The 26918-nt window shown below is 41.9% G+C and overlaps 1 protein-coding gene across 1 annotated transcript; it reads left to right on the top strand.

The window, feature by feature from the left end:
• The first annotated feature begins 372 nt into the window (after positions 1-372).
• Positions 373-13791, top strand: LOC148341874 (uncharacterized). The gene is made up of 4 exons (XM_088287974.1): positions 373-1896; positions 13175-13281; positions 13336-13560; positions 13735-13791. The coding sequence occupies exons 1-4, from the start codon at positions 414-416 to the stop codon at positions 13789-13791; spliced, it is 1872 nt and encodes a 623-aa protein (XP_088144100.1). The 5' UTR covers positions 373-413.
• The last annotated feature ends 13127 nt before the right edge of the window (positions 13792-26918 follow it).

Below are 26918 nucleotides of genomic sequence, written 5' to 3'. Positions count from 1 at the left end.
CTCGACACAATTGTCAGGGAAACATAAGCCCAAAACGAGGACAGTTTCCCCAAGCAACATACACCTTGCGCATTGTAAGAGGGTCATCTCAACCGAGACACCCGACAAGGGGAAGGTAGGCAAGCCTGGTGACTAGGTGGGGGCAGATCAATAGGATCTGAAAACATTTTAGGCCAGTGAAGAACTATAAGCCACCCTACCCTATTAGGGGTCTCTCGGCCGATATGACTTTCGCGTGGATAAAGTTTGAGATTTTGTGTTGTGCAGCCTTGGTTGCAGTGAAAGCTTTGTATACACCAACATATACACCGATAAATAATAATAATGGACATTCAACTGAAAATCTTAGGTTACCTGATAAGATGGACTTTACATCATGCGCTAGGAGCAACAGCATTGCTGACTCAGCAACAATGATTTGTTTGCCGACTAACAAGATGACAACTGCTATTATACCATGGTCTGAAGTTAAATTGAGTGAAGCATCCGTTTTCAAAGTAGGACAACATGCGTATAGTGCGCAAAGTTATGGACGCCGGTACACATGGTACTTAACTGTGAGAACTAGAAGATGGGATGGACTGGTAGCAGAAACGGGACAAGACTGGTCTGACTGGACGACTGAAAAATGTGCAAAAACTTTGCGGAAGAAACTTTCATTAACACACGTAGCGATAGGAATTCAGTTAACTATTAACTCGACAAATTGGGGATGCGACAATAATCCGTGTGAAGAATTAGATTTAAGCCCATATTCTCAAGGGGTAGATCCTTATCATACTATTGTAATTTGTGTATCTACCATTTTAGAGAATCCCGTTGAGGCTACCCCTATAAAAAATATAGAGACCAAAACTTCGATGAAAAAACGATCTAAAATGGTGCTAAAATTTAAAGGAAAACTCTCTGTAGATGATCACTTTTTGGCTGTTACAGGAGTTACCCAATTAGGAAATAATTGGCTACTATTAATGGAATCAGCTGCTAAGACTGCAAATTCTAGCTGTGTTTCATGTATGGGCCCGAGACCATTGCTACGAGTAATTCCAGCAGCTCTTCCATCGACATGCCTTTTAGAAGTAATGACAAAATTGACGCCTAATGCGGATTGCATTGCTTGGAATGATGTCTACCCGGCTACGAAAGCAACGAAAGATAAGCCTATCTTTTCGACCGATGTGGCAGTGGCTAACTTTACTTGTGTTAATCTTACAGGAACACAAAATAGAGTGGGAGGCTTATCATCAGCGTGGTGCAAAACAACTCTGCTCCAATCAGGTACACTACTGCCACGCAGCGATGTGTGGTGGTGGTGTGGGGGTACTAAATTATTTGATTCATTAAAGGACGCAGTTGGAACTTGTGCATTGGTGTCACTTCTCTTACCAGTGTCTATTTTTCCATCCACAGCAGGGGACATTCAAAGAGCAGTTGAAGCCCACGAATCCCCCTATTATTACGCCAGGAAAAGACGAAGTGCTTCCTGGAGGGATGGTGATATGACCTATTTGGATGCAATTGGCCAACCAAGGGGCGTACCAGATGAGTATAAGTTGGTAAATCAAATCGCAGCGGGGTTCGAGTCCATTCTCCTTTGGATTACACCGAATAAGAATGTGGATCGAATAAACTACATACACTATAACGTGCAAAGATTGGGGAACTTCACTGAAGAAGGATTTATAGCTATTAAAGAACAATTGGCAGCAACATCACTCATGGCATTTCAAAACCGCATCGCGGTGGACATGCTGTTGGCAGAGAGAGGAGGGGTTTGCGCCATGATTGGGGATCAGTGTTGTACTTTCATTCCTAACAGCACTTCTCCGGAAGGGTCCCTCACAAGAGCCATTACAGGCTTGCGCGCCCTGAACCGGAAGCTGAAGGAACACTCAGGTGTGAGTACCTCTGCATGGGATGAGTGGTGGAACAAAACGTTTGGTAAATATAAAAATTTGGTATTTTCTGTAATGATTTCTATAACAATGTTCACCTCAATCCTTGTACTGTGTGGATGTTGTTGTATTCCCTGCATTCGCGTTTTGCTTTTCCGACTTATCTCAACAGCTCTCGCTCCAACAAATTCCAAACTACAGGAAATATATCCTTTGATTAATTACAGAGGTGCTGGTGATGGAGGAGACAGTGATGACCAAGTTGATGACGACGACTGAATTTACCTGGGAGATACTATTCGTTAATCCAAAACGCTCAAATAAAAATACAAAAAAAAAAATAAATAAATAAATAATAATAAAGGGGTCTACATTTGCTATCAAGCTAATGATTTGATGGAATTAAATCCTTGGAAGTTCCATTGATGATAATTTTTTGGGGCAAATGTAGAATAAACAGGAGGGAATGTTAGAATAATACTAAGAGGTTATTATACATTTGCCGTGATGCAGCTTATTTTAATATGTAGTGCATATAACATGTTGCAGTTTAATAGAGTGAACTATGCTGAGTGTTTGCAGTGTGAGGGGTGATACAAGGAGACACCTCGACTGCAGAGAGGTGTCTGCAATTGGCGGGGCGGTGGCACTTCTTCAGAAGTGAGGATGAAGTAAACAACATCGTGAGGAGCCCTGATAAATTGGCATCGAAGTCTGAAGCAAGCAACATCGTGCGTCCTGATAAAAGATGTTGACGTCAAAGTCAGCTGCGATCCATGGCGACACCCCAATGATAAACCGGACTGAACCAGCTTTTGAGAAGACGAACTGTACCACCCTTGAGTGTAATCTGATTTCTCGAAGTGTAATCTGATTCCTCTATGTTATAAAAGGGAATGTATGAAAAACATCGAGGAACAGAAGGGAGATGAAGTTGCCAAATAAACTTTGTTAACCTTTCTGTCTCCACTTGGGCTGCGTGTCTCTCCTTTCAGCTATGAACCCTATATGTCAAATTGGCGAACCTGACAAAATTCCTGTGGCCCAGGTGGTTTGCATCTCCCCGCAACTCATAGTTCTTGATAATTTATGCAAATGACAATGATGACGGAACAATGGGAGGTGTTGTGTTACTTTGTTATTCATTACTGACACCCTATGGCTGTTAAGCATCATTGCAGTTACAAAATAATTCAGGGAACTCTTATAATATTATGGTGTATCTTAGTCTAATTTGAATATGTATTGGATAACTTTAATATAAACAGTCATTATTCAAATATGTCAACATGAAAGTCAGAGTGAAAGTGTTGTTGCTGAATGCTTATGTGTAGGGATTTTGTCTCTTCAAACATAATTTTGTTTTAAATTTGATTTAGAAACAGAAATTTTATTTAAAAAAAGGAAAAAGGGGAATGTCGGAATGTACGAGCAGGATAAATGTCATTTTGGGTAAAAAAACAAAAAACAAACGTAAATCATGCAATAAATAGCCACTCTGATTCCAGGGCCCCTTTAATTCTTTTAGGGATCCAGATTATAATGAAAGCAAAAAGTACCCACGATGAAACTATCTCTAAATGCAAAATGAAATACTTGAAAACATATTTCACTTGAAGGATTCCTATTTTATCAATGACATTATGTTGCGATGGCCCCCAGTGGTCTGCATCAATATGTTAGGGTCCCACAACAGGTGTTCCATCAGACGCACACAATAGCCTGTGTGTGCTAACTTCAGCTAGCTTCCAGAAACGTCTGTGACTATGTCCGGAATGAAATCGGGCATCAGCCGCAACGTGCTTCCTTTTTAGATGCTCGTTTATCACTGTTGTGCGGCTAACGGGAGGCTTACATCGTAGGACGTAATTTTGTGAAATGTCCCCTATGGTCCGGTCCAAGTTGGGGTCGCACGCATTGCTCCGTGTGCGGCAGGCACAAGTCAAGGTAGCACGGTAAAAACAATATAAGTCGAAGTCGCCCCCTGAGATTTGACTTGACCAAACCAAATGTGTGTTTGTCTTTTTGTGTCATGCAGACGTCTTTGAAAACAATCTCCGTTTTGTGAAAGAGGAGCCAGATTGGACTCACATCAAAAAGGAGGAGGAGGAGGAGGAGATCAACAAGTCACCACTGAACGTTGTCCATATAAAGACTGACGATGAAAACAAGGATGAGAGTGAGGACAACAGAGGGGCGGAGCCTACAAGCAGCAGTTCAAGTCGTCACGTGGCAACAGGTGATGAAGACCACTGGGGGCCATCACAAGCACATCATGAGGACACATTATCAGACGCTCATGACGAAGATGATGATAATGGGCAAGCTAAAAGTAAAAGGGCATGTCACAGTGACTCATTCACTTCAAAGCTGTCTTTAAAAGGGCACAGAAAAACACACAGTGGTGAAAAACCTTTTTCTTGTTCAGTTTGTGGGAAATGCTCCTCTCGAAAGTTTGATTTAACAATCCACACAAGAATGCACAGTGGAGAAAAACCTTTTTCCTGCTCGGTTTGTGGAAAATGCTTCTCTCAAAAGGGAACTTTAACAGAACACACAAGAACACACAGTGGAGAAAAACCTTTTTCCTGCTCGGTTTGTGGCAAGAGTTTCTCTCAAAAGTCGGATTTAACAAACCACACAAGAACACACACTGGAGAAAAACCTTTTTCCTGCTCAGTTTGTGGCAAAAGCTTTTCTCTAAAGTTCCGATTAACAGAGCATGCAAGAACACACACTGAAGAACCTCTTTCTTGCTCATTTTGTGGTAAAATCTTCTCCCATAAGTCACATTTAACAGAACACACAAGAACACACAGTGGTGAAAATCCTTTTTCTTGCTCAGTTTGTGGAAAATGCTTCTCTGTCAAGTCAACGTTAACAAGCCACATAAAAACACACACTGGAGATAAGCCATTCAGTTGCAGCGTTTGTGCTAAAAAATTCGCCACTAAACGGCATGCTGCGAGACACGATTGTGATGGAGAGAATATAGGGCTGGGCAATATGACCTAAAATCAATATCGCAATAAAATGAGCAATTTTACCTCGATAACGATGAATCACAATAAATTTCCGCCCGTGGACCAAAATCAAAATAAATGCAGGAAATACATAATAACTGTTTTCTTTATTGACCAAGTGGTACACATTACTTTCAATGGAAAATAAAAGTACAAAAATCATGTGTAGAAGCCTTCCAAATATCTTACTTTGCATGACTTGAACAATGTCACAAAGAACAGGAGAAAAAGGTTACTTCTCGCAAAATCTTCTCTGCAAATAGATTGTGCCAAGATGCTGTAATGCCATGTGCAAAGGCGCTAGTCGCCTGTCAACAAAATGCTAAATAAAATGAAAAAAAATGTCAATGGAATGCCAATGCCAAATAAACAAGTGTACTTCATCAGGAAAATGCGCCGTCTCGAGTACTCCGTGCGCGGTCGTCAATGTCATGCACAGTCGGGCTCAAACAGGGGTCCATGTCGCGTCTCGACCACAAGTCGGATGTGGATGCAAAACGCTTGACATGTCTCCGCTCCCGTCCCGATGTTGTCCATATCGGGAAGTACGGTTTGCAACAAATATTTTCGTACCTCTTGTCGACTACTTTTATGAGGCGTTTAAATCTTGTGCGCTCCACTGTCGCTCGAGGAGCTACATCTTTAGCAATGTGCTAGGCCAGTGTTTTTCAACCTTTTTTGAGCCAAGGCACATTTTTTTCATTGAAAAAATCCCGCGGCACACTACCAGCTGAAAATGTGAAAAAAAAGTGTTTTTTTAACATTGAAAAATGACCTATTAAAAGTCTTGAATATGAATCAAATAAACAAAGAATAAAGTATCGTAAAATCTTTCACATTCATACTCAGTGTGAAACCTGTTCCTGTTTGGGTGAACACAGAGCTGATATATTGGCAGGAATCAAAGTATTAATTCCTCTGCCACGAGTGAGACTTTTTTTTGATTTAGCCACAAGTTCAGCGACGTGGTAGCTAGCTTTAAGGGCTCTCTCGCTTACCTTTGCGGTTTTTCTAATGAAAGTTGCTTGTTTCTCCGTGTGTTCACTCAGGCGAACAAAATACGCCACATTTTTGTTTTGAAGTAAAGGGCGTTTCGTTTGGAGATGGCGTTTAAGCGTGCTTGGGACCAGAGCGCCGTTGGAGAGCTTTTCACCACATACCAAGCACAACGGAGTCGGTGTCGTTGCATCTCCGGTAAAAGTAAATCCAGATGAAAGATAGCTTTCGCTGTATTGCCTCACGGCAGAAACTTTGCAGGTCGTCTTTGCTTTTTTTTTTTTTTTTACCTCCACTCATACTAGGGCCTTCATCTATGTCTGGGTTTTGTCCAGGGTCCAGTTCAGAGTCAGCATTTTTTTCTCTTCAAAAACATATCCATTACTTTCACCGTCATTCTGCTATCCACTTCTCGCTTGTCTCCAAGCGCAAGGCAATTCACTACCTGCTGCTGCTGCCGCCGCCTACTGGTTTGGAAGAGTACTACATTTTACTACTCAACTCTGCAGGCGCTAGACCGCACAGGTACACAAATTGAATAATTTCCCACGGCACACCTGACAATATCTCGCGGCACAGTGGTTGAAAAACACTGTGCTAGGCTATCGCGTCCACCTCTTAGACGTTCTCTCGTATGGTGTCGCCTCCGTTATGGGCTGTTGTCACTGGTCCAACCTTGCTTCTCACTTTGAACTTTTAGCACAAGCTCCAAGTCAACAGCATGATTGTGTTGTGGGTGGTGAAAAAGAAAAGGTTGGATGCGCTGTTTCATGTGCTTACGACGCACTTTGTAGTTCGTGTTCTTTTGCTCAAACATCGTCTTTTTGGAACCCAAAACATTTCTTAACGACAGATGTCGGAATTTCTTTTCGGGACAAGCGAGACAGGAACAATTTCAACGAACATTACGTCGTCTTCAGCCGTGTCAGCTGCTTCTGGATTTGAATCGACAGCTACGACCGCGTCGCCAGTTTTCTTTCTTGTTCAGCTGGGTGGAGTCACGTGACTACAATCGCTCAAGCCGTCTTACAGGGGCATGAACAAAGCTGCAGACTAAAAGGACTTCTTTTTTTTTTAAACACCGAATAAGCCGACATGGGCAAAATGATTTTATTAAATTTCGGTCACGGTAAATTTTCGGTTTATTGCCCAGCCCTACGAGAATAGCAGCGATCCTTGAAGCTTAAAAAAAGACAAAAAAAAACCTGAAGGAACTGACTCTTCGTGGTAAGATGTAAATGTGATTTAGAAAATATGATATATTGAATTTTCAAAGCTCTTTTATTGACACAAGGCCAATGTGATCAGTGCATTGTGTCTGAGTGATGATGATTTTTTTTGTGTTTACATCAAACATTTAAATGAAATTAATTGCCTTTGCTTGGAACAACATTTGTTAACATTCTGCTTTTCAGTTGTCTTTTTAATCATACCTAATGGAAAAGGTGTGAGAAGAAACGGTGCTTATTAAATCGGTGCCTTCCACAATCATCAATAAAATTACTTGTTCCACTTGCTCAACTGGCCTTCATTACGCTGTGTGAAAAGGTGAAAAACTGAACTAGAAGTTGAACGATAAAAAGAACCAGACAGAGAAACGTAAATAGTCTCAGTTTCTCTCAATGGCTTTAGTATGTCAGGAGTTGGCAACTTGATGGCGACTGGAGTCAGCGTTTATTTGTCACCACGGACGAGATGATTCGCATCACGCTGTTCGTTGCTGCTGCTGTCTTAATTCAACCCTGGAGGTCACCTGCCAGCGTCCGAGAATTTCACCGGCGGATATTCAGCTATCCCACGTCTGACCCCAGATTGTTGTGGAATTTTCAGCGGTAAGGGAAGATCAATGAGATAGTCTGGAAAATAAATTGTCTTTTGGGTCAGTCTGCAGAGTAATCTCAGTGGGAGAAGTGCGTGGGAAGATACCTATGCACACAGGAAGATGAAGATTTATTTGACAGTAACTGTGTAATCTTAAAACAAAAAGATACTTTTTCTGCGTTGAGCCTACTTATCAGTCAAGGTCGTGTTGTTTTGGCTTCACAAAGAATCCTCTCGTACAAGAAGCGAAAGGCACTTCCTTCAAAAGCAGGTGGCCACAATAAATAACAAAAACCTTACTTGCTCAATATTTTTCCATAACATTAAGATTGAACAAAATAGTGACACGAATATTTAAAAAGTAACGACAGTAACGATTAAACATTGAATACTAAATTATTACTAAAATAGTTCAATGAATCTAGAAATAAATAATCACCGTAGTTTAATGAATACTGAAACGAATAATGAAATATTTAAGTTAGTTAAGTTATAAACACTGAAATCATTTTTTAACACTCTAACATTTAGATAATAAAACAGTGAATTTAAAATACGCAACCACGTCGCTGGCGAAAAACCCTGTAAAAAGGCAAAGGCGCAAACATGTTGACATAAAGTATCACTTTATCATGTCAACTGTTAACTCATTCACTGCCAGCGCAGGTAAAATGAAAGTACGTCTATATCCGTCAATGGTAGCGAATGAGTTAATAGGGAAATACATTTGGAATACTGTCCAACCAACAACATGGTGTCAGATGTATAAACAAAACCAGCAACAAAAGTAAAATTCAATACATCTCTCAAGTTCATATTTGGGAACTAAAATGTTTGTTCATGTGCATACGGTTTAAATCTTAGGTTTTTTTCTATGTTTAGAAGAAGATAACAACGATTTGCATCACAAATGGTGACATCTGTCGGTGAGTTGGTGACAGTGCTCCACACAGCCAGCAGCCAATCATATCAAAGCGGGGTGTGTCTTGTTCTTCCGCTCTCGTGCGGTACAGACTGCGGTTTTCTCGAAGGAAAAAAATGACCCCATCTTTCATTCGTCTCGTTGAACAAAGAGAAGCACGCGAGTTATCGCCAAGCAGAGATCAAGTGCGGATTTGTTGAGATTGGCGTTTGAAAATGTGTGCAAGAACGACACCCAAGTACAAAGTGGAACTTTCTGGAATAAAAGAAGAGAACGAAGCAGGTTTGTACACGTTTTACTCTCATTTGCTTTGTAAAGAACGACTTTCTATCGTTAAAAATATGCATCACAACATTAAGTTGTTTGGGGAAATCGTTCAAGGTTATTGCCGTTTTATTTTTAAATATTGCCGTTTACTTGCAGGTCTGCTTAACATTTGTTTATGCCAAATGAAATCAGTGCCGAAAATATATGCCAAAGAAAAACCATTAGTGGGGGGTAAACTCCGTGTTTTTTTTCCCGGTTTAAAATTTGAACTGATTATTTAACATTTTACATATTCCGGTTTTTATATGTTGCTAAAGAAATTAAGTTTGTCATGTCATCAAGTTTCAAAACTATGCTGACAGATGTAGTGTATTTTTATATCCACTGTTGGAGTTGAGCCACCGAGAAAATGAGAAACATTTAGAAAATGAATCTTCAAAGCCAAACTTACTCCAATGCGTGTTCGTTTTTTGTACTCAAGAAGAAAAGGGTCAAATAAAGACTCAACAACAGCTGATTAGGGTTGCGATATTTTAGTTTCTTCGATTTCTGGAGTTCAAGAAATAGTATCTGGGCGGCTTTTTCTTATTCTGACGAGAAACTATAATCAGACGAGCGCAATCGAAAAATGTCGCGATGATCTCAGCCCAGCCTCACATTTTCTAGGTTTCCTATGTCAAGGGTCATGTAGGTTGAATCGGTCGTCCTTGCTCCTTCCCCCGGTCCACGTTCCACGTCCAAGGCTCACCTTCTCAGGCAGGCGGCAGTCTCTCGGTCTCTCCTGTTCACATTCCCCTGTAATCTCGTCAGTGTACAGATTGTGTGGTGTATGTCTTCCCAGATCAGATTATGTTTTTGGGTGTTCTTGATCGCGTCCCGGTGACGTCCTCCCCGGCCCAACTTGATATGTTTGTATCTTCTATGGCAGCGGTCGGGAACCTATGGCTCTCGAGCCATATATGGCTCTTCCGGAGACGTCATATGGCTCCCAGACAGTTTGGAGTTGAGGGGGCCAAAAAAAAATTAAATTAAATTAAATTAAATTAAATTAAAATATATATATATATTTTGGGACTGGTTTTAAAATACTAGTGATAATCTTAATAATATTAAGTAATTTAAAATTAGTTTTAAAGATACATTTTAAAAGTCAGGGGTGGGTTGCGGCACTTGCAATCCGCCGGTGACCCGAGGATCAGGTCGGGAACCAATCGATCGCAAGGACGTCACGGGTCATTGTCAATGTACGGAAATTAATTTTATCAGAGATAAAATTTCAACCCTTCAACCCGCTCAACCCTTGTAACAGAAAAGATGGCGAAAAGAAAAAAAGACGATGATTACCGTACATTCCAGGCTGCGTGGACAGAGGAATTTGCATTTGTGGAGAGAGCAGGATCCGCAGTATGTCGAATATGCAATGACAAAATTGCATCAATGAAACGCTCAAATATAAAGCGGCACTTCAATACGCGTCATGCTTCTTTTGCATGCCGGGGGACAGCAGGAAAAAGGCATGCGAAGAGCTGCAACGGAAAGTGCAGACGAGCCAGCAGCAACTGCGTGTCTGGACCACGCAAGGTGACGGTAATTCCGCTAGCTTTGCGGGTGCTTTGGCAATAGTGAAGAGTGGAAAGCCGTTCACAGATGGCGAATATGCCAAAACATTTATGCTTGATGTGGCCAATGAACCTTTTGATGACTTTCCAAATAAAGCCAAGATAATAAAAAAAATAAGAGACATGCCACTGTCAGCAAGAACGGTTCACGATCGGAGCATCATGATGGCGAATCAAGTCGAGGAAACACAAATTAAGGACATGAAAAAAAACATGCAGCACCAGAAGTCGCATTAAAAGTAAACCTTTTATTATTTTTATTATTATTATTATTATATGTTTAAAATACTTTATGGCCCTCAAAAAATATATATCTAGAAATAATTTGGTTTTATGGCTCTCCAGGTCAAAAAGGTTCCCGACCGCTGTTCTATGGCCTATGTGGAGAATGTGTTTAGTCGTATTTGTCCATGAAGTGCTATCTGGTTTGTCATCAGTTTGACCTGAGCAGACTGAATCTGTTTGTTCTGAATGAGAGTGTGGGTCATGAAAATACGATGTGTGCAAGTTTGAGGTCTTACATTTAAACTAAGTCATATAAATTTAGGATATGAATGCATCAGTAAACACCATGACTACAATCCCAGTCAATCTTATCGATGCACTGTACTTCTACTTTCCTTTGATAAATGCTTTTTGTTTAATCAATGTGAAACATATTCAGTAAATATGAACCTGCTAAATTAAATAATTGACCTTCTGTCCCGTAAGTGTTTAAAATAATGCCAGCAATCGTAATACAATCCTTCAATATTCATGTCCGGTGTGGCCATTCCCTATAAGAAGGGAAGGCCGGAGAGAGGGGCCACCTTTCCCTTTTTTCTTTTTGGGGAGACTTCTTTTGACATCAGCATGTGACGAGAATAAAATCTCTTTCTAACCAAAATGGCTGTGTCAGAGAATTTTTTTCCATCACCAATTCTGCCATGCTCGGCGACCTGTCCGGAGGGAAGCTGAGCCAGACCCACACATCAACAACAAAATATACCACATTTTTTGGCATTTTGCTCCATTGAGGGCCTCAGGGTGCTGGGGCGCAGGCGCTCAACAGCCGGCCGGCTGAACTTTCGGTGAGATGCTTTTACTCACAATGGGTGTTGTGCGCCTGTGTCCAAGCGGTCGGGGCTTTTGGGGTCGTGAAAGAGAGCTTGTGCGTGTGGGTCTGCTGGCTGATTGGTCATGGAAAATGTCCCTGTGTTAGTTTCAATTATTGTCTAAACAAGAGGCCTCTATAATGATTAAGACATTAAAATATGTCAAAGTAACCGCACTTTGAAAGAACATTATAAAAAGTATAAAAAAAAAATAAATACATTTAAAAATTGATGATAGGAACTAAGTAAATGGGGAGAAATGTGCAGAAGATAAAGAAAAGAAAGGTCTAGTGGTTAAAGAGATGAGAAATACGAAGTGTAAAACTATAGCTCTAGACAACATAGTTGTGAATAAGCTCAGTTTGAGCACAGACCCTGGCCAGGGTGTAAATTTTAGCAGGAAAATTATGAGCTAAAAATAGAAATAATGAAGAGAAGCGCGCTTCCACGAATCGTATTGGGCACTTTGTGGCATGGAACACAGTAAGGATCGAGGCGTACCGTTGTGTGGAGGGCCCGACGGTTTCGCTGGTGCGTAGCAATAGTAATGCATTAAGTCTGGGCCGGTTCGACTCCGCTGTTCAGATACGTACCCTGTGATTACTCGTGTTCTGGTCAAGGCCTCACAAAATCAAAAACCTGGCTACCATCTACTGTGGGACCAGGAAGTCAGGCAGCCCCCACGCAGGAGATAAGGGGTGATAGTTATAAACCAGTGCCAGTCCCGCCTTTGTAGAAAGAATTGCCCCTTCTAAAACCCAAATGTTATTGCATTAATATTCCGTTTTATCAGTTCAACTAACGCGTGTGCGTCCTAGTATACATTGAAATTTGCAGCATAAAAAATGTTTAAAAATTTGGATAATAACTAAAGCAAAATTAAAACGAGTAAGATAATTGGCTACATAATAATTGGGATGAAATTAATCTTCATTGCAAGAAGCGGTGAATTAAATACAGAAATATAAGATCATAAAAGAATGAATGCATGTTCCGTGCAATGTGATTTGTCAACACGGAAAAGCCCTGAGTGATGAAATCGTTAACACTGATAAGAGATACAATTTTGTTGAAACAGGACATGCAAGGTTAAAGGTTATGTAAAACGAAAAAAAAAAAACATCTAATGTTCCATACTTCAGTTTGGCGACGGATGGACTACGGTAATTCTATTCATGGATTGACATTTTGAAATGGAAATGACAGGAATATGAATTATCATGTTATGGGGACTTTTGATATACAGTAAATTGATTTAAATTAAATTACAATTTTTTAGTCTGCACATAATCCACTTCAAAGAATACTGACTCATTGGTTGAGGAAAACGGGGTTATATTAGTTCAGTGGTTCTCAATTATTTCCTGTCACGCCCCCCCTACCAAGAAGAAAATAAATTTGCGCCCCCCCACTACCTGGAGGCACAATCAGGTCCTACGGCAACTGGCGATCATACTGGAGAAAAGGAGAACGACCAACAATGCCCTCCCTCCCCACGCGCCTGGACTCCCAAGCACAATCGCCTTTGTGAAAGCAGGACAACTTCCAGGGAGACCATCTGTAAGAGTGGAAACAACCCTCCTGGACACAGCCCGAGACTGGAAAATGAAAGTTGACCTGGATCAGAAAATCATCTTTCCACCGGTGATCATTACAACTAATCTCAGGCCAGACCTGATCTTGTGGTCAACCTCACAGAAACTCCTGTACATCGTGGAACTAACAGTCCCATGGGAGTCTGCAGTGGATGAAGCCTATAATCGCAAAAGCCTGAAATACATGGACATCGCAGCAGAGGCAGAGCAGCGTGGCTGGCGTACACAGGTGCTCCCTGTGGAGGTCGGGTGTAGAGGATTTGTAGCCACATCAACAACAAGGCTCCTGAGAAGCATGGGGATCCGAGGCCAGGCCCAACGACAAGCTGTGAAATTGCTGTCGGAGGCTGCGGAGAGAGGCAGCAATTGGCTCTGGATGAAGAGGAAGGACCCCACTTGGGCTGTTCGATGCCAAATGTGAGGAAAAGTGGAGGAGGAACACCCTCATAAGACTTCAAAGACCTAGTAAAGGACTCTTCTCCCTTCCCAATTTTGACAATAGGCAGGAGGAGCAGAGGCAGAGGGGGGCACACCTGAGGCGCACAGATGTCGCTGTTGAACCCATCCTGAGGTGTTGTGGGTTTATCAACGAAACACCGATGAAGGAGGGGACCCACCTGATGACCCCAGTGAAGCCTCTGGTCCTCATGCAGGTCAAATTGAGTTGCTTCTTTTTCCCCCACTCTAAAACACCAGAAGTGCTGATTTTTTTGGGGGGATTATAACAACAAGTCCTATAGCTAAACGAATATTTGACGTGTTCATGGGGATTGAATATGAATCATAAACAGAAGACAAAACCAATTGGCATTGGCATTTGTAAAATATGATGAGGGATTAAGTTTGTGAGCTCTTATGGGAGACGGCGCGAGACGCGAATGGATTGAAGCTTCCGCCAGTGACCCGTCCAATAGTGTCACCACCACACAGCTGTGCTGGTGGCCGTCCTCGAGGGCGTGCGCCTCCCAGTTACTGACATCATGCGAAACAGTCCGTCAATGAGAAACTGCTCATCAGTATGAGTAGAACCCCCGTTTTTGCATCGATGAAAGAAAATATTGGATTGGATGGAGAAAAAGAATTGTTACACCTGCGGGTTCAGAGGGCCAAGAGTGCTAATTCACTGGGAAAGGAAAAAAGAATATGGGAAAAATAAAACAGGGGGAAGCAGTTAATGCAGCAGCCGACGCATGCAGCTCCCATTGCGTCTACTCTTTCCGTTTCCGCTGCCACCGCAGGCTTGTTGTCCGCACCGGCCGGTCAACAAGGTCACGTAACAGAAGTAGGGGTGGTTATAGACATGGGTTGTGAGTGGGACGTTCTTTTGCTGTGGGGTCACTGGGTGATGAGTGGTCCAAACCGAGCCACTTCCTGAAATGTGCCATCCTGTGGTCCAGCGCCATGCCAGTCACAAAGAGGTCCACTAGCACTGGGGCGCCATCGCTACCCCCTCCTCCGACAACGCTTCGATGGCTTCCAAACGCACACTTGACGCCTCAACCCGATTGGGACCCCATTCCACGATAGGGGTGCCCGCGGAGCCTCAGCATTCAAGGACCGGCAAGTCTTGGCATTCCGGTGACGATTGATGGACAACAGTTTTTGATGGTGGAACAAGATATTCCACGCTTTGCAAGCTCCTTCTGCATATCCCAATGAGCAACAACACTGTCACGCTTGTGGGACTCTTGAGATTGGCCGAGTCACTGCCCTGGACCGAACCCGCACCTGTGAAACAAACACTGGAATTCGAGTGGGACTGAATTTCCAGAAGGGACTGAATATGACTGTGCGCTTCCGCCGGGGGAAGCATATGTTGTCCTCCGTTCCAGTAGACTGGGCAGCTCTGAGACCAGGGTCTCCATCCTCCCGCGGGTGGTACGTCCTGTTCCTGCTCTGGTCTCTGAATTGTCTCTGTTCGCTGAGCCACAAATTACATTCACTATCGGTGCGCATCATCATACTAAAGATTTAGGCCCATTGGTGAAGACGGTTGGCAGAGTTAATTTCAGATGTAGAATACTCCATGTGACTTGCAGGGTGTGGTGTTTCAGCACCCATTGCGAATTCCTCTGTTATGGAACATTTTCAGAATTTCGACACTATGGTGGACCCGGGGTCTGACTGATGTTGTGCTCTGCTCCACAGCTTCTCCAATTTGTTTTTGCTATATCTTCGAAAGTTTTTATATTATTGTGAAAGAAATTAAGTTTGTCATGTCATCATGTTTCAAAACTATGCTTACGGGTTAATAGAAGGTCACAAAAACATGGACCTCTTAAACAGGAAAACGTGAGTTCAGTGGTAACAGAGTTGTGTCTATGCTGGCAGTTTAGCAGGAAGCCACAAAAAACAGATGCGCGTCTTGAACCGTGTTTGACAGGAAACCGTTTAGCTCGCATTTAACAGAAGTGTGGCCCAAACATGTATTGTAAGCTGAAACCGTTCGAACAACAGGAAGCGTGTGGACGAGTGTGATAAAGTCAAAGTGTTCATGTTTTTCCATTCTTTATGAGTTTGCATATACAAATTGCTTTGCTGTGCTTCAATAAAAGGCTGCACAGGAGCGGGAAAGCTTTTCTCTATGGCGGACTGCTCCTCGCAAGTGACAAAGACAATCTTGGCTGGGTGATTCATTTATGAAGGCTTGTCTCGTTTTTGACAATAACTTCTCTGGCATATCTTGTTCAAGCAATTCCTTTTGGAATGATTCGACCTGACTCTAAAAACTGTGCACACTGCGGCAATAAGATCAATGGAGGTTGATGAATTTTAGTGGATAAAACACAAAGGATTAAGTTTTTTTTTAAAATCAAGTACGTATTGGTCTTATTTATGAAATTTTTACTGGCTCGGTCAATGAACCTCCGGTGGCCCTGCACTGTTTTGTGCACATGTGCATAGTTTCATCTCATCCAAACATTTAAAATACATTTAATGCATCCATCCAGGGTTGCACGGATCTCATCAGTGAACAAGCGCATGCTGCAAGGAATGCATCTGCATCTTTGGCTTACAATGGGCTTAAAAAGGAAGAACGTCACAACCCCCTTTTCTACCAACAAGGCCAGGAACATTTAGTTCCTGGTAATAAAGTACGTGTGGCCCAGGTGGTTTGCATCTCCCCCGCAACTCATAGTTCCTGGTAATTTTTGCAAATGACAATGATGACGGAACAGTGGGAGGTCTTGTGTTACTTTGTTACTCATTACTGACACCCTATGGCTGTTAAGCATCATTGCAGTTCCAAAATAATTCAGTGAACTCTTAAAATATTTTGGTGTATCTTCGTCAAATTTGAATACATATTGGCTAACTTTAAAATATACAGTCATTATTCAAATATGTCAACACGAAAGTCAGAGTGAAAGTGTTGTTGCTTAATGCTTATGTGTAAGAACTTTTACTCTTCAAACGTAATTTTGTTTTAAAATTTATTTCAAAACAGAAATTTTATAAAATAAAAAGGGTAACGTCGGAACTTACTCGCAGGATATATGTCATTTTGGGTAAAAAAAAACCCAAACGTAAATCATACAATAAATAGCGACTCTGATTCCAGGGCCCCTTTAATTCTTTTAGGCATACAGATTATAATGGAAGCAAAAAGTACCCACGATGAAACTATCTATAAATGCAAAATGAAATACTTGAAAACGTATTTCACTTGAAGGATTCCTATTTTATCAATGACATTATGTTGCGATGGCACCCAGTGGTCTGCATCAATATGTTGGGGTCCCACACCAGGTGTTTCATCAGACGCACACAATAGCCTGTGTGTGCTAACTTCGCTTAGCTTCCAGAAACATCTGTGACTATGTCAGGAATGTAATCGGCATTAGCCGCAACGTGCTTCCTTTTTAATTGCTCGTTTATCACTGTTGTTATGCTGCTAAAGGGAGATTTACATGGTTGGACGTAATTTTGTGAAATGCCCCCATGGTCCGGTCCAAGTTGGGGTCGCACGCATTGCTCCGTGTGCGGCAGGCACAAGTCAAGGTAGCACGGTAGGAACAATATAAGAAAAAAATCGCCACATGAGGTTTGACTTGATCAAACCAAATTTGTCATATTGTGTCCTGCAGACGTCAGTGAAAACTATCTCCGTTTTGTGAAAGAGGAGCCAGACTTGACTCACATCAAAAAGGAGGAGGAGGAGGAGGAGATCAACAAGTCACCACTGAACTTTGTCCCTAGAAAGACTGAAGATGAAGACAAGGATGAGAGTGAGGACAAGAGAGGGGCGGAGCCTACAAGCAGCAGTTCAAGTCATCACGTGAAAACAGAAGGTGATGAAGACCACTGGGGGCCATCACAAGCACATAATGAGGACACATCAGACGCTCATGACAATGATGATGATACTAATGATGATGATGATGATGATGGGCAAGCTAAAGGTGAAAGGGGATGTCACACTGACTCATTAACTTCAAAGTTGTCTTTAAAAGGGCACAAAAAAACACACAGTGGAGAAAAACCATTTTCTTGCTCGATTTGTGGCAAAAGCTTCCTGCATCAGTCAACGTTCACAATCCACACAAGAACACACAGTGGAGAGACATCTTTTTCCTGCTCAGTTTGTGGCAAAAGCTTTTCTTTTAAGTCAAATTTAAAAACACATACACGATTACACACTGGAGAAAAACCTTTTTCATGCTCAGTTTGTGGCAAAAGCTTCTCTCGAAAGTCTCATTTAGTAAGGCACACAAGAATGCACAGTGGAGAAAACCCTTTTTCCTGCTCAGTTTGTGGCAAGAGTTTCTCTGACAAGTTTAATTTGACAAACCACACAAGAACACACAGTGGTGAAAAACCTTTTTCTTGCTCGGTTTGTGGTAAAAATTTCTCTAAAAAGTCACATTTAACAACGCACACAAGAATACACAGTGGAGAAAAACCTTTTTCCTGCTCAGTTTGTGGCAAAAGTTTCTCTAAAAAGTCACATTTAACAACGCACACAAGAACACACAGTGGAGAAAAACCTTTTTCCTGCTCAGTTTGTGGAAAATGCTTCTCTCAAAAGGCACATTTAACAGAACATACAAGAACACACACTGGAGAAAAACATTTTTCCTGCTCAGTTTGTGCCAAGAGTTTCTCTCAAAAGTCCTATTTACGAAACCACACAAGAACACACAATGGAGACAAGCCATTCAGTTGCAGCGTTTGTTCTAAAAAATTTGTCACTAAACAGGGAGCTGAGAGACACGATTGTGCTGGCGAGAATTGCAGCGATCCTTGAAGATTAAAAAAAGAAAAAAAAATGAAAAAAACGACTCTTTGTGGTAAGATGTAAATGTGATTTTCAATAAATGTGATCAGTGCATTGTGTCTGAGTGATGATGATTTGTTTTGGTGTTTACATCAAACATGTAAATAAAATTTATTGCCTTTGCCTGGAATAACATTTTTTAACATTATGCTTTTCAGTTGTCTTTTTAATCGTACTTAATGGAAAACGTGTGAGAAGAAACGGTGCTTATGAAATCGGTGCCTTCCACAATCATCAATAAAATCACTTGTTCCACTTGCTCAACTGGCCTTCATTACGCTGCGTGAAAAGGTGAAAAACAGAACTAGAAGTTGAACTATAAAAAGAACAAGAAAGAGAAACGCAAGCAGTCTCAGTTTCTCTTTCTAGGTTGAGCTCTATCAAGTGTTTGGGGTTTGTTGCTAAGCAGAATCTCACTTCGGAAAAACTATCATTTTGTCAAATATACAAAATACTTTTTTCATGCTATATTATAGTTTTTATACTTTGGATTGCTTATATAATGAAATCGGGAAATATTGAAATGTAAAATTAGCAACGACATACAGACTGCAATTAATAAGAAATATAGAAACATTTTATAAATATTGAACACATTGAGAAGAGTTAATCTTGAAATAAATATTGAAATATAAAAAATACTTAGGTATTAAATTAATTCAATAACCCGACCCCGGATGAGCGGCAGAAAAGGGCTGGCTGGATAGAATAATTTAAATTGCATACATATTCAATTGAACAAATAAGTTAAGAAATAATCAAGAGTGAAATAAAAAGGTTTAAATTAATATTGATATAATTCCACATTAAAATAATTGAATAAATATTGTAGTATTACATATAAAATATAAATATACATTGAAATAAATTTAAAAAAAAAAGTAATGTATTTTTAAATGGCCTACTATAGATATGGGAAGTTCAAAGAAGTGACCAGTCTTGGTTCTGAAGTTCCGATGTAACCAGATACTGCCCTGAGAGAAAATAGGCCTGAGCATTGTTTATGGTGGGGGCAATTCTCTCGCCAGGTCAGTGACCTATGGAAGTAATTTAAGGTGGTCAAGAGTAGACTGGTCGTATCAACGGGGAGACGCATCTGCTCTCCCTCTGGGGGACTTTTGGAGGGAAATCCCAAAGACTAGCGGGATGGGAATGCATATGCAACAAGGGAAAATTAGATATTCATGTCCTATTTGGGCATTCCCTGTAAGAAGGGAATGTCTGAGAGGGGGCTCGCACGTTTATGGGGAGACTTCTTTTGACATCAGCATGTGACGAGAATAAAATCTTTCTTCTTTCTTTCGTTCTTTTCCATCACCAATCCAGCCTTGCTCGGCTGCCTCTCCAGAAGGCAGCAAGGACCCACACTTCAAAGACAAAATATACGACATATTGAAAGAAAAACAATACTCAAATATTGAAACAAGTCTAGAATTGAATGAATAAACAACAAAGAAATAAATACCTCCTGGAAAATATCGTTATTTTCAACATTTGTCAACATTTTTCTTTCTTGCACATTCTTAAACAATCGTAATTTTTTTTACTTTTACTTTTTAGGGAATTCCTACTTTGTTCTACTAGAATGAATCCCCATCAAAATACCATCATTTATGACACCACGGCTGGACAAATAATATCCAGAAACACACTTACGCACCACTGAGTGAGTGTTGGACGATATAGATTCTCTTGAAAGGTCTGACTTGAAAATGTCCTTGCAAGTGTATCTGCAATTAAATCCATGCTTTTCCCTCCTTCGGCCATTGTGGTTTAAAAAAAAAGCAAGAATATATTTTAGATTTTCCAACGGCCGCCAATTACGACTTTCGGGTGTGTTGATTCGGCAGAGCGCTGCCCCCTCACGAGTGAGTGTCCAATCACAAAACGCGTTCATCACCCTCAGCATAAGGCCAGCGAAAAGACTCACTGTAACCAACTCGTGATCTGATTGGCTATTGCAACCGTCAAACAAATATGAAAGCTCATTGACTTTGACAGAAGAGATGCTCGCACAATTGCATCTTAAGGCCTCGGAACAAATAATGCGCGCTCCTCGTATTGTGAAACCTGCCCGGCAACACGAGCTAGCGGAATTCCGATTGGATTCAAAACCCTCACCTAAAATTACAACGCTCAGCTATAATATGACACCAATGCGCCGATTATGATTTTTTTTTTTATTATTGATTATGTTTGGCCAGCTGAGAAGGCCTTGAAGGCCCACCACTGAGTTACTTAATGGCCTAAATTAAACTTTACTTTCATCAATAGAGTTAAAGTTATGCTTTATTGTAGGCGTTATGTAATTAATAGTGAAGGATTGTATTACGATTGCTACCATTATTTTAAACACTTATGGGACAGAAGGTCAATTATTTAATTTAGCAGGTTCATATTTACTGAATATGTTAAACATTGATTAAACAAAAAGCATTTATCAAATGAAAGTAGAAGTACAGTGCATCGATAAGATTGACTGGGATTCTAGTCATGGTGTTTACTGATGCATTCATATGCTAAATTGATATGACTTAGCTGAAATGTAAGACCTCAAACTTGCACACAGTATTTTCATGACCCACACTCTCATTCAGAACAAACTGATTCAGTCTGCTCAGGTCAAACTGATGACAAACCAGATAGCACTTCATGGACAAATACGACAAAACACATTTTCCACATAAGCCATAGAAGATACAAACATATCAAGTTGGGCCGGGGAGGACGTCACCGGGACGCGATCAAGAACACCCAAAAACATAATCTGATCTGGGAAAACATACACCACACAATCTGTACACTGACGAGATTACAGGGGAAGGAGAGACGGAGAGACTGCCGCCTGCCTGAGAAGGTCAGCCTTGGACGTGGAATGTGGGCCAGGCCGGGGAAGGAGCAAGGACGACCGATTCAACCTACATGACCCTTGACAAAGAAAATCTCCTATAAAATGTGAGGCTGGGCTGAGATCAGCGCGCCATTTTTCGATTGTGCTCGTCTGATTATAGTTTCTCGTCAGATTAAGAAAAAGCCGCCCAGATATCTGTCTTTGTACTATTTCCTGAACTCCAGAAATCAAAGAAACTAAAATATCGCAACTATAATCAGCTGTTGTTGAGTCTTTATTTGACCCTTTTCTTTTTGAGTACAAAAAACGAACACGCATTGGAGTACCGTATTTTTACGGCCAAAAGACGCGCCATACCAAAGGGCGCAGTCCCAGGTGAGGGTGCTATTTCTGTATTTGATACATAGATAGAACGCGCGGTATCATTGGCCGCAAACAGAACCAAGCAACCAAGCAGTCGCGCTAGCTGCTCAGTCGCGCTCGCGTGTTTTTAAAATGGCAGCGGGAGTTCTGTGGTATTTTATTTTAGCTTTTAACAACGTGCAGAAGTTGTCCTTATCCAAAAATGCACCAAGTCCTTGTCTTCTGTATCCACTATTCTCCACCAAACACGAGAGTCATTATCAGTCTTCCTCGCCGTCTCGCTGCCGCGTAGCCCCTCAGATGGGATGCCGACACAATGCCGGTGTGAGCAAATCACTAATCAACAAACAATGTGACGTCATGGTGTTACATCAAAACTAAAACTATCACCCCAAATCAACTGAATAGCGTAATAGTGTAGGCCCAGCAAAATTCTGCCTACAATACCTTAGTGAACATGCATGCACACTAAAACAGAAGATAGCACGGCTAGCGTGGCTAGCTGTTTTTAAAAAGGCAACAGGAGCAAAACTGAGTTTGGTTGTATTTTATTGAACTATTTAACAATGTACTCACATTACTATTAGTTAGTCATCATCCACAAATCCATCAAAATCATCTTCTGTATCAGAAATAAACAGCTGGGCAAATTCTCCCACTAACACGCCAGGTTCCCTCTTGTCATTGTCAGATTCCCGTGTCGCTGCTGTGTGCAAAAGCTCTAACGACAGAGCAAGCAGACACATTTGCCCATACAGGGGCACTGGAGCCTGCTTTGCACTGGGGGGCGTGCCTTTGCGTTGTCATTCACGCCCATCTCCCCTCCCACATCTGCCTGCTGTGTTAGCCATGCCTGCCTTCTATCTATATAAGCAGTGTGCAGGCAGTTCATGTTCGCAGTCAGCCCAGCGGTGCACTTGTTGCACTTGGTCCACAAAATGGGCGCTCCACCTCAAAAGGCGCCCTGGCTTTTTTGGACGGGTTTCAGGACTTTAAAGTGCGCTTTATGGCTGCGAAAATACGGTAGGTAAGTTTGGCTTTTCAGGTTCATTTACGAAATATTTCTCGTTTTCTCGGTGGCTCAACTCCAGCAGTTTTGGTGACCCCGACGTGATTTTCTCAAGGAGGGAGTCCTTGCGGCTTGTTCTTCACACTCTACAATATTCCAGGCCTGGACAATCAGAACAAAGGTAGGGGAGAGCCTGTTTATTCAAAGTCTCCTGATTTGTTATATTGTAGAGTGGAAAGACGTGGTCGATTATTAGACTGTTAAATTTTGTCAGTGGTTCTGGATATATTGTTTCTGGACTTCAGGAATGCTTTGTATAGAATGTAGATTGCGCATGGATTACTAGTAATATTGGAAGTGTACGCAGGTGAAATAAGTAGGGGGCTCCTGTTTTTGGCCGGCAACAGAAATTAGCACCCGTAGTCAAAAAGGGGGGACTCGTGCTCTGGCAGTCGAAGAAGGGGATGCACAGCTGAATAGCAGAACGTGTGCACGGCGATCCCAATAAAGTGACACTCAGTATAGTTAGTATAGTATAGTATATAAGTGGCCTGAGGCTGGGAAAGATTGGATCTTTCGGACCGCCATTATCTGTCGCTGCTGAGGCATACATGGTGGAGGGAAGTGCACAGCTGACGAGCTGATGGTCGCACTGCAACCGCAGTCACGGTAAAAGAGCGCGCAGTCACGGTATATGTGGTTGACCGAGGCGTGGAACATTCCGGTTGCTGGAATATAGAATAGATTTTAAGGTGTTCTGATATTGTTGGCAGTTTCTTGCTTTCGGGGTGTTCCAATGTGGTTCACTTGCTCTGTTCTGTGTTTGTGCTGTTGTCTGTGTGTTAATTGTGACGTTGTTGTGTAATTGTCTAACTGCCTATACGTTGTGTGTGTCCCGTGGCAATTTGTGGCCCTAGCTGTGCTGCGTTCAACTGGGTTGTTGTGTCTCATGTTTATAATTCCCGCGTCTATGTCTTATGATGCTCAATTGGTTTAATGTTAGGGGGTGTAAGAGAAAGTAGAGTGTTAATGTCTGGTGAGTGATGATAAAAAGGAGAGAGTGGGGTTTGCGTCCCACACTCACAACAAAACATGCTTAAAGTATCGTGTGGTGCATACAATATATCGTGTGAAAGTTCAAGCGATCGTGTGACTGAATGCAACCCTGAAGCAGAACAGGGGGAAACCTAACAGTGATAAGATAAAACTGCCTGATTGGTTGGAGTGAATAAATAATGAAGTTGTGGATATTTTGGTAGTACAGAGAGGAGAATCCAAAACAACGGAAAAATTTGTGATAGGATGGACCTTGCTCCGATGAGAGTTCCACACTGCTTGAGTCGTAGTTGATTAAAAATGGGGAAATGGTGGGTGTGCCGGAGCTTAGAGGACTGTATGTGTTTCACCTTAGGGGTGTTGCGGATGCCTTTACTACTTACTTGAATCTACCAAATTACTCAAACCGAATTAACTCAATCCAACTGTGGTGTAGAGAGAGCAAGAGGAAACCAGATTCAACACTTAACACAATTTATTACAACCAAATAATTGAATAATCTTCACTTTATATAACCAAATATAGCAACATAAATTTAGTTGGGCGCCCAAATTAATATTACTAAATGTTCTGGCCAACGTTGCCGCGGTTACTTATATTGAGGAGGAGAAACTGCTCCTCCGCTGGCGAGTGAGCAAGTGCACCTGCTTGTCGAATGGCCGGGAGGAGTCCAAATGGCGAGGGTGGGTGGCTGCCGCGATGACGGTGGATCCGGAAGACGCTGCCCAGTCCAGTTAATGCTCACAGCCCACCGCTGTTGACTGCGACACACCGCTAATGGCTTCGGGTGTCCTCTCTTCTCCGTCGTGTGAGCCAGCCTAGCTTGCCAACTCACGCTCGATGTCTCGACCGGCTGCCGTGCTGAGAACGCGCCTTCTCCTCTCGAAGCGTGTTCACAGTCTCCTGATTGCGGTCACACACTCGCCGTGGTCTCGCCGACCAACTCCTCACTTAAACTTTATCCGTGTCGTCTCACTCAACTGCTCCGTATTCGTAAAATGTCTCTCCAAAGTTTAACTCCCCGCGCGCGCAGTAACATTCTGTGCACTGTACACTCTCGCGAGACATACAGGAAACACAATCACAGTAAACTGCCGCAAAACAAACTAGTGCCTATTTAAACAGGTGAATTAAAGGCAGTAAACAAAATACAGGAAATTATATTAAACAAACTCCCATATATTAAACAAACATGCCCTCTTAACCCCTTACAAATCGCAGACCCTTCAGTACAGTGGGAGTGTAAAATTATGATTGGTATAAAAATTTCAGGGGATGATTAGCAATTAAGGAGAGGATTGGCGATGAAATTACTTGAGATAAAAAGTATTTGAAACCGAAACACAAAGGCTTTATTGAGCATGTGTCTCGCGAACATACGAAATGCGACTATTGGGAACTCTGAGTTGATTAGGAAATTGAAAGAAAAAAGTCAAAGCAAGTAGGGTGAAGAGTGTGGGGAAAGTGGTGGGAGCAGTTGGATGAGCAGGGGGAGTTGCAGATATGAGGTTGGAAAGATGGGGGTCGAGTGGCCGATGGACGGTAGCTGTTTGTGAGGGTTGGAGATGGGGAGGCGTGGCTGGGGTGCGGACAATATATATAAGATATATAATCATACCCAATACCGACAAAGTGCAACGAAAGACGCTGGTGGAAAAACTGACACCAGGGGAATAACGACGGGAACGAAAAAGGCTTGCAAAAGGCAAGGAACAAAATGAACAAAAATCGCTTACCGCAGAAGGTCAATAAATGAAAACGGAAACACTAACAATGAACGGGATCAAGGTACACGGAATTCAATAACAAGGTGTCTAGAATTCACAACTTGGGACATGAGCAAGAGGAATATTCAGACGCTGAGTAGTCAGCGTGGAGTGTTTAAATAGTGCAGTAATCAATGACTTGACGAGTGACAGGTGCGTGGCTGGTGGGCGCGTCACTCCAGCCATGACGACATGAACAGGAACAAGCGCTGGAAGGAAACGCCCCCACTCCAGCTGGGCAAACACAAAACAAAAACATGACAGGACAAAACAGACCATGATGCAAAAGGATTAGGTTTTTGGGACAGGTTTTAATTGAAACATTTTATGATCATGTTTAAAGAAAATCTTTAGAACAGGAGATGTCTAGCAATTGATGAGAGGTTTGCCAAGTATAAAGTTGGATTAAATAGTTCGGCAGCTGATTTATTAACTGATGTGTATCAAATGTAACAAAGGTGGACGACAGATGTTTTATGACTATGCGACACCAGCCCTGACATGACAACTTTTAAGGGACAAGACAGCATTCCAGAAATACCAGACTAACATCCGCATCGATGAGCTGTTTGACGTCACAGGTGCAGGATCGTCAGCTGAGTCCAGGAGGAACAGGAGAAACGATTTCACGGAGACCGAATGGGAAAATCCACAAACGCACAGTGGTAAACTTTGTCATATGCTGGCTAAATTGAGGCTAAATTAGCGCCGAGGGAGGGGTCTCTGTGTGGAATTGGAAAGTATCTTTTTGGTGAATGAAAGTGTGACAGAAAAAGTGTTTGTATGTCTAAGTGGTTTGAGTGAATGTTTAAGGGACGGGCCTCAGGAAAGAAACCTGATTGAGGGCACCAGTAAGCCCGAACAGCACGTAGGATGCAATGGGCGGACAGGCCTGATCAACCTGAATCCCTATTGCACTCCCAAGTACTGATTTTCAAATTGTTATTGGAGAGAGATTGGACTAATCAAATTCAAGCATCAAGTGAATGATTGATTGACATTATTACACAAAATTTATGCAAAACTGAAATTTTCAGAAGGGAGGTAATTTACCCCTTCTCACTGGCAAGTGCCACTCCTCCAGTTCTCTCCACAGGTTTGAGGTGACATGTGACCGGTGTGACCAGAAGGCCAGAGAACGCTTCAAAAAGCGCCTCATCACGCCCATCCCGGAGTTTCTCCTCAACAAGGAGGGAGATATAAGATATTCTAAGTTAGGTTCCATGAAAACAGATTAAGATATAGTTGTTGCTTTAGCCTGCTCATGTGCTCCGCAGTTTTAATATTCACATTGGGTGCACGAATAGATAACACACACCCAGTCCAGGATAGGGCAAAATTATGTTGTATTGTTAAGACTTT

Source organism: Idiotropiscis lumnitzeri, chromosome 2 (assembly GCF_059441095.1).
Source record: "Idiotropiscis lumnitzeri isolate Australia: NSW breed Sydney's pygmy pipehorse chromosome 2, RoL_Ilum_1.0, whole genome shotgun sequence".
Classification (NCBI taxonomy): domain Eukaryota; kingdom Metazoa; phylum Chordata; class Actinopteri; order Syngnathiformes; family Syngnathidae; genus Idiotropiscis; species Idiotropiscis lumnitzeri.
The sequence above is the reverse complement of the archived record's forward strand: the minus strand, read 5'-3'. Positions and strand labels throughout refer to the sequence as shown.

Excerpts from the sequence above, each read along its gene's own strand:
- LOC148341874 (XM_088287974.1), top strand. The coding sequence starts at position 414 with ATGATTTGTTTGCCGACTAACAAGATGACAACTGCTATTATACCATGG. Across the intron at positions 13,282-13,335 it reads AGAAAATCATCTTTCCACCG|AAACTCCTGTACATCGTGGA; the intron begins GTGATCATTACA and ends TCAACCTCACAG. Across the intron at positions 13,561-13,734 it reads GCCAGGCCCAACGACAAGCT|GCAGGAGGAGCAGAGGCAGA; the intron begins GTGAAATTGCTG and ends TTTTGACAATAG.